General features: G+C 49.5%; 1 protein-coding gene across 1 annotated transcript in view; it reads left to right on the top strand.

The window, feature by feature from the left end:
- The window catches only part of TSGA10IP (testis specific 10 interacting protein), a 14,243-nt gene continuing 1,474 nt past the window's right edge, over positions 1 to 12,769 (top strand). The window contains 8 exon segments of the mRNA XM_081340222.1: positions 1 to 2,180; positions 4,572 to 4,733; positions 5,642 to 6,371; positions 7,659 to 7,724; positions 7,727 to 7,874; positions 8,976 to 9,143; positions 10,976 to 11,075; positions 12,531 to 12,655. Of these exon segments, the coding sequence (XP_081196348.1) occupies positions 2,031 to 2,180; positions 4,572 to 4,733; positions 5,642 to 6,371; positions 7,659 to 7,724; positions 7,727 to 7,874; positions 8,976 to 9,143; positions 10,976 to 11,075; positions 12,531 to 12,655 (1,649 nt within the window). The 5' untranslated portion in view covers positions 1 to 2,030.

Below are 12,769 nucleotides of genomic sequence, written 5' to 3' on the forward strand. Positions count from 1 at the left end.
TGGGGATCACTGGAGGTTTTTAAGAAGAGACTGGACAGCCATTTGCCTGAAATAGTATAAGGTTTCCTGCCTGAGCAGGGGGTTGGACTAGATGACCTCCAAGGTCCCTTCCAACTTCTTCTTCTTCTTCTTCTTCTTCTTCTTCTTCTTCTTCTTCTTCTTATTATTATTATTATTATTATTATTATTATTATTATTATTATTATTATTATATTTTAACATTAGGGTAATGTGATGGCCCTTGGTTGGTATGAAAAAACTCAGATGTCTGCCTTTCTTAGTAGCTATGAATTACGTTGGTCTTGGATAAATTATTAAAATTATATTGGTCATAAACTCCGCAGGGAAGTGTGGGCAAGTGGCTTTTTTTTCTGTTTTAACATTACATCTAACTCCTTGAGAGGAAGTAAAGAAATAAATGGGGGGGAAAAAGTGGCAATGCCATCCTTTTGTGATCTCTTTGTGTTGTTGTTTTAAGCATGGCATTGTAGATGGTTGGTAGAGGTCTCAGATTTCCAGGCTGTAAGCCACATCATGTCTTGAGTCATTTTCCGCATCTTACAACTATGCTTTGTCCATGCTGATTGTGAAAATAAATTGCCTATCTAACTCAGAACCTAAACCAAATACTAGTATTCTGGTTCATGGAAAATGCTGCCAGCCATGTGCCCAAATTTTAAATCGTCTTTCTCGAGATCCAGCTTTCACAATAATGAGCATCGCCAGAGGGCAGAAATCAAGAGGGCAGGAGAGAATTTTCTGTACCTTTTGAGACGTAAACCTGGTTTGGATTCTTGCAACCCGGATGTTGGTTAGATGTCAATAAGACTGTTTTGCTTAGATCTGTTTAAGAGTCTGTTCTGTTTTGTTTCTTTTTATGTACTTACCCAAATTTTAACTGTCCCATCTTTACAGAGCAGCTCTGTTTACTGATTAGAGCAATGTTTCTCTACTTCACCAACTTGAATGTGGCTGGACGTCAACTCCCATGCTGGCTGGAGAATTCTGGGAATTGGAAGTCCACACAAGTTTTGTTGTTGTTAGCTGCGAAGTCGTGTCCGACCCATTGTGACCCCATGGACAACGTTCCTCCAGGCCTTCCTGTCCTCTACCATCTTCTGGAGTCCCTTTAAGCTCATGCCTCCTGCTTCAGTGACTCCATCCAGCCACCTCATTCTCTCATCCCCTTCTTCTCTTGCCCTCAACCTTTCCCAGCGTTAGGCTCTTCTCCAGTGAGTCCTTCCTTCTCACGAGGTGGCCAAAGTATTTGAGTTTCCACTTCAGGATCTGGCCTTCTAAAGAGCAGTCAGGGTGGATCTTCTCTAGGACTGACCGGTTTGATCGCCTTGCAATCCAAGGGACTCGCAGGAGTCTTCTCCAGCACCGTACTTCAAAGGCCTCGATTCTTTGGTGCTCAGCATTTCTTATGGTCCAACTTTCACAGCCATACATTGCAACTGGGGAGACCATGGCCTTGACTATAGGCACTTTTGTTGGCGGGGTAATGTCTCTGCTTTTTAGTGTGCTGTCTAGATTTGCCATGGCTTTCCTCCCCAGGAGCAAGCGTCTTTTAGTTTCTTGGCTACATTCCCCATCTGCAGTGACCTTGGAGCCCAGGAAAATAAAATCTGTACACAAGTTTTAAGTTAACTCTAATAATACTGGATTAGAGAAAGAGTTATCCCTTAAACCACACCAAATATCCTGCTCAGCTAAAGCTTCCATTCGAGTCCCCTTTGGCTTCCGCTTCTGGAAAAGGGGCCGTTGAGCAGATTGTAAAAAATAATAATAATAACCGATATATCTTTCTTTCCAGGGACCGAGTTCAACCTTGTGACACAGACCCGGGCTACCAAGGCCCAGTGAGACTTCAAATCTTAGCGATGGTGTTTCCGTGCCAACGTCCAGCCTGTCCTGTGTCTTGCCTTTATTCCAGAACCCTGCGCTTTAGCTGAGCTTGTTCTGAAGGAGGACCAGTTGCTTTGGTAACCAGGGAGTAGCCAGGACTCTTCCATGTTGTCGTGGGCACCATGTTGAACCCTCATCGCCAGTCTGTGCTGACCAATGCCTGTATCAAGCCCTCCGTGGATCCCATTACTCGGACCCCTGGTACCATCTATGAACCAAAGGGTCAGGTCCGACTCTTGGGTCTGCTTTCAGAAAATACCCCGTCGCAGCAGGTAGCTTGGGTTAGCCTGGCACCACTGTCATGGGTTATGGGTTCATGCCCTGCACAAAACTCTTTAATTTGTCTTAACTGGAGGAGAAGATCAGGCAAAGCCCGAGGTGGTGGGTAGTGGTGGTGGAGTAAAGCATGTCATCAGCCCAGAATCGTTTCGTTTCCATAAACGGTCTAAATCCAACTCCTCTCGAGTTCCATTGTTTCTTATCTAGTAACATTTAGAGACTAATGTTAGTTGACCAGATTCTTAAGTCTAGGCTTGAGCAATAACATCTTAACTGTAACTTAACCTATGGTTCTGATTTTTCACTCCCGACAATAGCAACAGCAGAATCTGTCCGTGCATTAAGCTTTGGCGGAGGCAAGGAATAGCTAAGCACCCAGGAGAGACTTGTCTAGTCTCTTTTCAGAAGAGACTGGACAGCCAGTTGTCTGGAATGGCATAGGATCCCCAGCTTGAGCAGCGGGTTGGACTAGAAGACCTCTGAGGTCCCTAAGCATCCCCTGCTTATCTTCCTAAGCATCTCCCTTGATACCCATCAAGTTCCCTTTCCTTTTTCTCATTTAAAAATTCTGTTAAAATTACCATAGAACTAGCCGCCCGGAGTCACCTCGTAAGGGAGGTGGGCAGCATAAACATTACATAAATAAATACATGAAAACCATAAGATGCAAATAAAAATAAACGGGAATGAGGAAGAAAGGTGTAGGGAAAGGAGGGGGAAGCATCGACACCCCCCAGCTTCTTTCGGCAGAGTAAAATACAGAATTAAAATTGCAGCTTCCGCTTTTTTCCTTTACCAATTTAAGAAATGCTAAGTTCCTATAGCAACCAGCTATTCACCAGGAAAATGCTAACGTCAAGAGTTCATTGTTTTTCTGCCTTGGAACACCAAATCCAAAAGTGGTTTCCAAGCAGAAACAAAGGGGGATATGTTCGTTTCTCTAATTAAAGCAGAGGTCTCCAACCTGTGGGGCACCAGGGACCGGTTCCGTGGAGAAAGGTTTTTCCACGGATCGGGGAGTGCGTGGTTTTGTGTGCTGCCTGGATCCCATAGATAGGGCTTGTTTGTGTGGCATGCCACAGCCCGAGACCGGCCACGGTGATTTGCTTAACGGCCACAGCAAAAAGTAATATTGGATGCGGTCGCACCGTGTTTCGTTGAATGACCGGAACTGCTTAACAACAAATTTTTCCAGTCCCTATTGTGGTCATACGTCAAGGACCACCTGTAAAAGTAAAATTGATCATCAATCGGAATAGATCTGGAGATCTAGTAAAACCCCTTGCTCTAGATCAGGGTTTTCCAACTGGAGGTGTGAGACGATATTCCAGTGGGGTGCGAAAACTTGGCTTTTCAAAATTATAGTGTAGATGCATAATTCACTGCCGTTATTTTGAAATTTTGTAAGGGGTGCGAGAATATATCAGAAGCGTTCTAGGGGCGTGGGGTATAGAAAAGGTTGGGGACCGCTGCTCTAGACCATTTCAGACCAGTGGTTGTCCAGTCTCTTCTTAAAAAGCTCCAGTGATAGAGCACCCTCAACTTCTGGTAGCAAGCTGTTCCACGGGTTAATTGCCCTCACTGTCAGGAAGTTTCTCCTTAGTTCCAGGTTGCTTCTCTCCTTGACTCGTTTCCATCCCTTGCTTCTTGTCCTGCCTTCAGCTGCTTTGGAGAATAAGTTGACCCCTTCCTCTTCTTTGTGGCAGCCCCTCAAATACTGGAAGACTGCTGTCACATCCCCCCTAATGAGACATAGCCATACCCAATTCCTGCTATGCTCTTCAAACCATTTAGTCTCCAAACCTTTCAACATCTTAGTGGCTCTTCTCGGCACTTTGAGTTTCAACATCTTTTTTTTTTTTTGGTCGTGTGGTAACCAAAACTGGACTAGTGGTCTTTCAAAGGTCTTCCTGGATTTCTTCCTGGGGGGGGGAAGGGCATGCCAAATGGGGTCATGGCATCCAGCTTTATTGGGCCGATCTGGAGAATCGCAGCCTTTGGCTTTCTATTGGAACACATTGCTTCCCCGCCCATAGAAGAGGCTGAGTTCAGACTAAGGATTTCCAAAGTGGTACTAATATTACTCGTCCCAGCTTCTGCCAACCTAGCAGTTCGAAAGCACGCAAAAAATGCAAGTAGAAAAATAGGGGCCGCTACGGTGGGAAGGTAACAGCGTCCTGTGCGCCTTTGGCGTCTAGTCGTGCCGGCCACATGACCACGGAGACGTCCTCGGACAAGCGCTGGCTCTTTGGCTTTGAAACGGAGATGAGCACCGGCCCCTAGAGTCGGAAACGACTAGCACGCATGTGCGGGGGAACCTTTACCTTTTACTAATATTAAAGCTGCCCAAGTGGAAGAACAAGATCTTTCTCTCCTTGACCCAGGAGGACTACCTGGATGCTGGCGATGGACTGCTTATCTGTATGAAACGTCCTAAGAAAAAAGTCCTTCGCCCTCTCTTCAAGGGCTGCTGGGAAGCCGAACAAACCGTTCCAGATGTCAGTGAAGCCTCAGATGCCGAGCCGGATCACGATGTAAAGAGGCAAGTTTTGTGAACTCTTCCTTCTGCTTAATCCCGGGGGCAAGGCCCCTCTTTGAAATGACGCTGCTATCCATGACCGTAGGGTTGCGGGTTCTCCAGGGGACGTCAAGCCAGCTGTAAGGGGGTTCGTGTAGGTCTATGAAAAAAAAAGCTCAGCATATGTGTGCAGTGGTCTGTGGGAATGACCTTGGGAGACAGGCCGAAGAGAGGCTGCTAATGGAACGGTCAGATAAGAGATAGCTGAGCCCGCAGCTGCATAATGGATAGAGAAGGACTCAGACCCCGCCTTGTTTCTCAGGCTGTAAAGCTTAGGGAGGGGGTGGGGGAATCTAGATCTTTGGAAAGAGTCCAGTGTGTGTGTGTGTGTGTGTGTGTGTGTGTGTGTGTGTGTGTGTGTGTGTTTGCAGGTATGTGTAAAAGACCTTGGAAGATAGAGCAAAGAAACATTGGTTAGGAATGGTCAGGTAAGAGGTAGCTTAGCCCTCAGCTGCATAATGGATGGAGAAAGAGACTCAGAAGGGACCCTTCTTAGTTTCTCGGGCTGTAAAGTGGGGTGTGTGTGTGTGTGAGAATCTAGATCTATGGAAAACAGTCCAGTGTGTGTGCAGGGATGTGTAATGATATCTGGGGAAGACCTCGGGAGACGGAGCTAAGAGACCTGCCCAGGAACGGTCAGAGAAGAGACAGCGTAGCCCTCCGCTGTGTAACAGGCAAGGCGAGAGGCTCAGAAGGGACCCCCTCCCCTCCCCTAGTTTCTCAGGCTGTAAAGGAGACTGGGGGGGGGAATTGCCCTCTGCAAGATTCGGTCAACCCTAGAGTCGAATGTTTGCTTCTTATCTGGCTGGCCCGGCGAGGCCCAGGGCAGGCGTGCAGGATCTGTGTCTGATCTTAGCTCCACTTTCCCCTAGGCAGCTGGAGCCTGCCCCTCAGGAGCAGAGCAGTGGACCTCCTCCTCCTCCTCCTCTGCCTGCCGAAAATCCCAAAATGTCCTCTCGCCACGGTTCCTTCCCCTTTCACTGGATGTGGGAGAGCTTTTCCATCAAAGGCCAGACCATCTGCCAAGACCAGGATCTTCTGGATAAGTCCAAGAAGCCGACCTTGCCACGCGCTTCGACTGCCCCACCCCGGGACCTCCCTTACGACCCCGAGGCGGTCTTGGGCTGCCCAGCTCCCAAAGAGAGCCACAGCTTGGGGGTCCCCAAGTCTTCCAGAACTTCCGAGGTCCCCTGCTGCAGACCCCAGAGGTACCTGCCTCACACGGGCTTGGTTCCCAGAAGCTCTCTCCTGCCTCTCTTCTGGAAGATGGAGGCCCGGTCGGAAGCCCGGAAGCGGCAGATGCGCCAGGAACGTCGCCGTTGGCTGAATCTCACCCAGCAGCTCCTGAACCTGGAAGGGCAGCGTCTCTCGCGAGAAAAACTCCTCTCGCTCGAGGAGTTGGAGGAAAAACTTCGAGCAGAGATGCTCTGCTTAGCCACGGAGCCCGAAGAGCCGGGCCCTCAAAAGGAGAAAAGGAAAGCCAAGACGCACGGCCCGGCACCCAAGGACGAGCTGAGCTTCAAGCCAGTCATTAATCAGAAGGTGCCCAACTTCAAGCAGCTGCAAAGGCGCTTCCAAGAACAGCTGGAGCAGAAGAAAGAGCAAGGTGGGTGCAGGAGGCCCTGACTGACAGCAGGAGTTCACGAGGGCTAGTAAGTGGAAGGGGAGCCAGCAGCCAGGGGAAAGATAGCAATAGCACTTAGACTAGACTAGACTAGACTAGACTAGACTAGACTAGAATAGAATAGAATAGAATAGAATAGAATAGAATTAAGAGAGAATAGACTAGCAATCGCAATAGCAATAACAGACATATATACCTCTTTACAGTGCTTCTCAGCCCTCTCTAAGTGGTTTACAGAGTTGGCATATTTCCCCCAACCACCTGGGTCCTCATTTTATGGACCTCGAAAGGATGGAAGGCTGAGTCAACCTTGAGCCAGTCAGGATTGAACTCCTGGCAGTCGGCAGAGTTAACCTGCAATACTGCCTTCTGACCACTGCGCCACTATGAGAATGGAATGGAATGGAATAATAGAATGGAGTGGAATAAGAATAGAATAGAATAGAATAGAATAGAATAGAATAGAATAGAATAGAATAGAATAGAATAGAATAGAATAGAATAAGAGATGAATGGAATGGAATGGAATAGAACAGAATAGAATAGAACAGAACAGAATAGAGAATGGGAATGGGAATAGAATAGAATAGAACAGAATAGAATAGAATAGCAATAACAGACTTAGATACCACTTTACAGACCCTCTCTAAGCGGTTTACAGAGTCAGCCTGTTGCCTCCAACAAGCCGGGTCCTCATTTTACCCACCTCGGAAGGAGGGAAAGCTGAATCAACCTTGAGCCGGTCAGGATCGAACTGCTGGCAGTGGGCAGAGTTTGGTCTGAAACGCTGCAATTCTAACCACTGCCCCACCAGGGCTCCTAGTGTACAAGTAGCCCTCGACTTATGGCCGCAATTGAGTCCCAAATTTCCATTGCTAAGCAAGACAGTCGTCAAGCGGGGCGCGCCCCATTTTACAACCTTTTTTTTTTGCCACCGTTGCCAAGTGAGCCACTTCAGTTGTTAAGCGAGTCATGGGGTCGTTAAGGGAATCCGGCTTCCTCGGTTGACTCTTGTTTGTCCGAAGTCGGCTGCCAGGTTTACCACGGGCGATTGCCCCGATCCCGGGAAATTGTAACTCTCATAAATACATGCCAGTTGCCAAGCATCCAAATTTGGATCCCTTGACCCTGGGGATGCTGCAAACGGTGGCAAGTGTGAAAAACGGTCCTCGGTTGCTTTCTTCGGTGCCGTTGTGACTTCGAACGGTCGCTAAACGATTCTGGTAAGTTGAGGACTACCTGTGCTTCGGTTTCCTCTCCCTTCTCCAGGCAAACTGACCATCTGCAAGCCGTTCCACCTTCATTCCAGTAACGCTAAGCCTCTTTCGGAAGAGGAGGAAAGAGAGACCGGGAAGATTCATTCCAAGACTTCCGGCGGCTTTGGGGGATATACTGGAGGGCCCAGTCTTGTCCAGATTTTGAACCCTCTTTGGCTCCTCAGGTGATGTCCACCAAGACATCTGACAAAAGACGGGAAGCTAACAGGTAGGGGTGTGGGTTGCTTTGAGGGTTCCCCCGCCAAAAAAATCATTGGGGGTGCCGGAGGAATAAAAACACGTCCGGGAAAACGTACAAAACCCGCCCGCTTGTCAGCTGAAGAACTTTGATAGAGGCCATGTCTACTTGAGAACTAAAACAAGGGTTTCTCCTGAACGGACAAACTTGAGCGGCTAGTCATTTTTTTTTCCAGAGTTGTTGAACTTTGAAGGATGTTCATGTGTGTTTTTCTCCTGCCTTTATCATTTTTGCAAATAACTCAAGGGGGCGAAGCTATTCAACACGCTGTCCTCCTCCTGTTTTCCCTACTACAATCCTCCTGTGAGGAGGGTTGGGCTGAGAGAAGGACCGGCTCAAAGTCACCCAGCCGTCTTAAGGTGGAACTAGAACTCACCCTCTCCTGGTAATATTCCCAAAGTCATCCAGCCGGTTTTCATGCTTGAGGCGGGACTAGAACTCACCATCTCCTGGTGATTGGCCCAAGTCACCCAGCTGGCTTTTGTGCCTGAGGCGGAACTAGAACTCACCGTCTCCTGGTGATTGACCCAAGTCACCAAACTGGCTTTCGTGCCTGAGGCGGAACTAGAACTCACCGTCTCCTGGTGATTGACCCAAGTCACCAAGCTGGCTTTCGTGCCTGAGGCTGGACTAGAACTCACTGTCTCCTGGTGATTGGCCCAAGTCACCCAGCTGGCTTTCGTGCTTGTGCCGGGACTAGAACTCACCATCTCCTGGTGATTGGCCCAAGTCCCCCAGCTGGCTTTTGTGCCTGAGGCGGGACTAGAACTCACCATCTCCTGGTGATTGGCCCAAGTCACCCAGCTGGCTTTCGTGCCTGAGGTGGGATTAGAACTCACCGTCTCCTGGTGATTGGTCCAAACTTCCCCAGCTGGCTTTCGTGGCTAAAGCGGGACTTGAACTCTCCCGGCTTTCTAGTCTAGGGCCTTAACCACCTGGGCCAAACTGGCTTATTTGCGAAACGAATAGTCGTTGGTCGAGGACCAGCTGTATCAGCCTCTCCTGTCTTTTTTTTCCCCCCCAATTCTTCGAGCTTTTCCCTGTGGTGTCAACTCCGGTCTCTTTGGCTAGGTTGCTTTTGCTGGAGTGGGAGCATCGAGAGCAGCAGGAGAAACGCCGGGCTGAGCTGCGCAGATTGAAGGCGCAACACATGCAGCGGGAAGTGGCCAAATGCTTGGCGACTTACCAGAAGAAAGGAGACTCCCCCGCATCTGTCCAGAGAAGGCGGGAAGAACTCCGGTGAGTAGCTTCACTCCCACCCACCCCATCCCCAAGACAACGGGATCCAGATGCTTATTTTTTTATTTTTATTTTTTTGTACCGGGATGGGAGACCACCAGGAGATCCCGGCAGGGAAGCTAGGATGAGAAATGGAAAAATGAGCTCAGATCCAAAATTGAGCAGCCAACTGGTTGCCAAACATCGATAGCGGTGATGGTGAACCTTTTAGAGACTGAGTGCCCAAACTGCAATTCAAAACCCACTTACGTATCGTCGGGTGCCGGGTGGGCGTGGCCCATTGGGTGGGTGTGGCCCATTGGATGGGCATGGCTGCGGTAGTAACGGCAGACTGGGTGGGACTAAAAAGTTCAATCAATCAATTCCAACTTTGCGAGATCTTTTTTTTTCCCCCGCGAGAAGTTGAAGTTGATTGATTGATTGAACCTTTTTATTTTTTTTGCACACGGCAGCAGAGGCCTAAAGCGAAAAGGTTTTATAGAACCCAGCTGAAGGCCTAAGACTGGGGTGACGGCACGCGTGCCCACAGAGAGGGCTCTGCGTGCCACCTTTGCCGTACGTGCCATAGGTTGGCCACCACAGATCTATAAGAATAGGTCTGTGAAGCTAAAAAGAGAAGAAAAAAATGGACTTGGTCTGGGAGAGAAACTATTCTGCGTTAATGGCAGGGATTGGAAGCTCATGCATCAGCTTGAAAACATCCAAATATTTTAAGAACATGTATTAATTTACTGGATGTATATAGCTGCCCATCTTGCATACGAGACGCTGAGCCTCTTGCAGTAAAATTTAATAAAATAAAATCCGTAAGCTTTGTTGAGTAAGCCACGGTTTAGTGGCAATTGTGACGTTATAGACTTACAGCAAGGGACGCGGTGGCTCAGTGGGTTAGGACGCTGAGCTTGTCGATCAGAAGGTCGGCAGTTGGCGGGTCGAATCCCGAGTGCCGCGTAACAGAGTGAGCGCCTGTTACTCGTCCTAGCTTCTGCCCACCTAGCAGTTCGAAAGCACGTCAAAATGCAAGTAGAAAAATAGGGACCACTCCGGTGGGAAGGTAACAGCGTTCCGTGCGCCTTTGGCGTATAGTCATGCCGGCCACGTGACCACGGAGACGTCCTCGGAGAAACGCTGGCTCTTCGGCTATGAAACGGAGATGAGCACCGGCCCCTAGAGTCGGAAACGACTAGCACGCATGTGCGGGGGAACCTTTACCTTTACCTTTACCTAGACTTACAGCTGGTCTTGGACGTAAATCTTTGCTTTAACGACCCTCCAAAGTTACAGCAGCACTCAAAAAACAACTATTCCTCATACTTATAATCGTCACAGCATCCCCACGGCTAGGCTCGTGGCAACCGGGGTGTATTTTCCTTGGTTGCAACGTCCCAGGTTCACGTGATCGCTCTCTGTGGCCTTCCCAGCCAACCTCGACAACTGGGAAAGCTGGATTTGCTTAGTGACCGCACGATTCGCCCGTACATCCAGTCCGTATTCACTTTTTTCAATCTGATTTATATAGCCTCCCGTCCCACAAAACACGACTTTACGGTTACTTATTAAACGTATACGCCGCTCGTATATGCGATCGCCTGATTTTTTTAATTTTCTTTCTTTGTCCTTTTAACCTCCTTGTTTAAAAGCATCCGGACCCAGTTAATTGATTGAAGTTGCTCCCGGATGCTTAATAATGAATAATTGGATCTAGATGGCTGTGGCTGGGTGCAAAAGACTCTCTAGTTCCGGCCTGATGCTGCGCGCAAAACCTTTTCCGGCGGGAGGGGAAAGTCTCCAGCCTTGGCGGTCCCTCACCCTCCTTCCCGTGTCCTATGTAGGAGGCAAGAGAAACAGCGCATGGAGGAATACATGATCCAGCTGCGGGATATCCAAGACCGTGTGGAGAGCCGCCCGTATCTGTTTGAGAGAGTTATGCAGGTGCGTGGCGCGGGAACCGACTCTTCGTGGGTGCCGCCTGCGGAGTTAACGAGTCAGCCCTGCTTCTCTGGGCAAAACCCTGCCAGGCTGGCAATCCAGGCAGGATCTGTAGCCAATGGAAGAGAATGATTTGTAGCTCAAGGGGTGAAACTGTGGGGTTCTGGGTGTTCTCTTGAGCTGGCTTGTTTTCTTGCAGACGTTTCATTCGCTGACTGGGTAACGCCGTCAGCGCGAAGGAGTGTGGGGTTTCCACCCTGTTTGTACACAGCAGCTTGCCCTGCCAGCGCTGATGGGCATGTTCTCTAGGTAGCCTCTTCTAGGGAGAAGAAAACAGCCCTCCCACCAACGCTGACAGGGCAAGCCACCGCATATAAACAGGGAGCAAGTCCCGCTCCCTTCTAGCACTGATGGTGTTACCTAGTTGGGTCAGGAAACGTCTGCAGGTAAACCACCAAGCTCAGAGATCACCAAGGACCCCACAGTCCTCCTCCTCCTCCTCCGCAAACCCCACTCCCTTCTAGCACTGATGGGGTTACCTAGTTGGGTCATGTAAGAAAACCACCCAGCTCAGAGAGCACCAAGGGCCGCACAGTCCTCCTCCTCTTCCTCTCCCCTACACACCCCACTCCCTTCTAGCACTGATGATGCTAGCTAGGTGGGTCATGAAAGGTCTGTGTAAGCACCAAGGACACCACTGTCCTCCTCCTCCCTGTCCCCCCTTTCTGCAAATCCTTCTCCCTTCTACCACTCAGGATGCTACCTAGTTGGATAATGAAAATTTAGAAGAAGGCTCAGACAGCAGAAAAGACCCCACAGTTGGCGGCCTCCTCCTCCTCCTTTCCTTGAACATCCCACTCTCTTCTAGCATTGATGATGCTAGCTAGTTGGGTCATGAAATGTCCTCAGGAAAACCGCCAAGCTCAGAGAGCCCCAAGGACCCCAGAATCCTCCTCCCTTCTGCAACCCCCCTCCCTTCTAGCACTGATGATGTTACCAAGTTGGGTCATGAAACGTCTGCAAGAAAACCACCAAGCTCAGAGAGCACCGAGGACACCACAGTCCTCTTCCTCCTCCTCCTCCCCCTCCTTTTCCTCCTTCTGACTCCATTCCCTTCTAACACGGATGACGTTGCCTAGTTGGGTCATGAAACGTTGAACAAAACCACCCAAATCACCCAGCTCAGAGAGAATCCCCAGCTGGGGTCACCCATCACACTCGGTTCACAACAAGGTAGCTGACCTCTGGCAGCCAGTGCCACGTTGCAGGGTTGCTGCAGCCTCTTCCCCTTGGCAAGCCGTTTTGCACGCATGCTCCCCAGGTGCTTCCCAGCTTGCGAAAGCGGCCACTTAAGAGATCGTCTAGCTGAGCTGTGAACGTGGAGCTCTGCTTGGCTTTTGGTGACGCTGCTGCCTCTGGTACGAGCGGGGATCCATCCAAACCTCCTTTCTCCTCTAGACAAACGCCCGCCAGGCAGTGGAGCGTCGTTTCTCCAAAGTGTTGGCCGCCCTGGGCATCGATGAAGAAATGCTGTGGAAGCATGCCGCTCGGCAGTCATTAGGCAAAGGTGGCATCAAAGACATGTAAGGCTGCTAGAATGGAGGGGCGGGGTACAGCCCTGCGAGGTAGTCCCCGAGGAGAAACCCAATCAGGAGAACTTGCTCTGTCTTTATTGTAAGGTTAATGAACAGGATCTG

Source organism: Vipera berus (assembly GCF_964194415.1).
Source record: "Vipera berus genome assembly, chromosome: 16".
NCBI classification, from domain to species: domain Eukaryota; kingdom Metazoa; phylum Chordata; class Lepidosauria; order Squamata; family Viperidae; genus Vipera; species Vipera berus.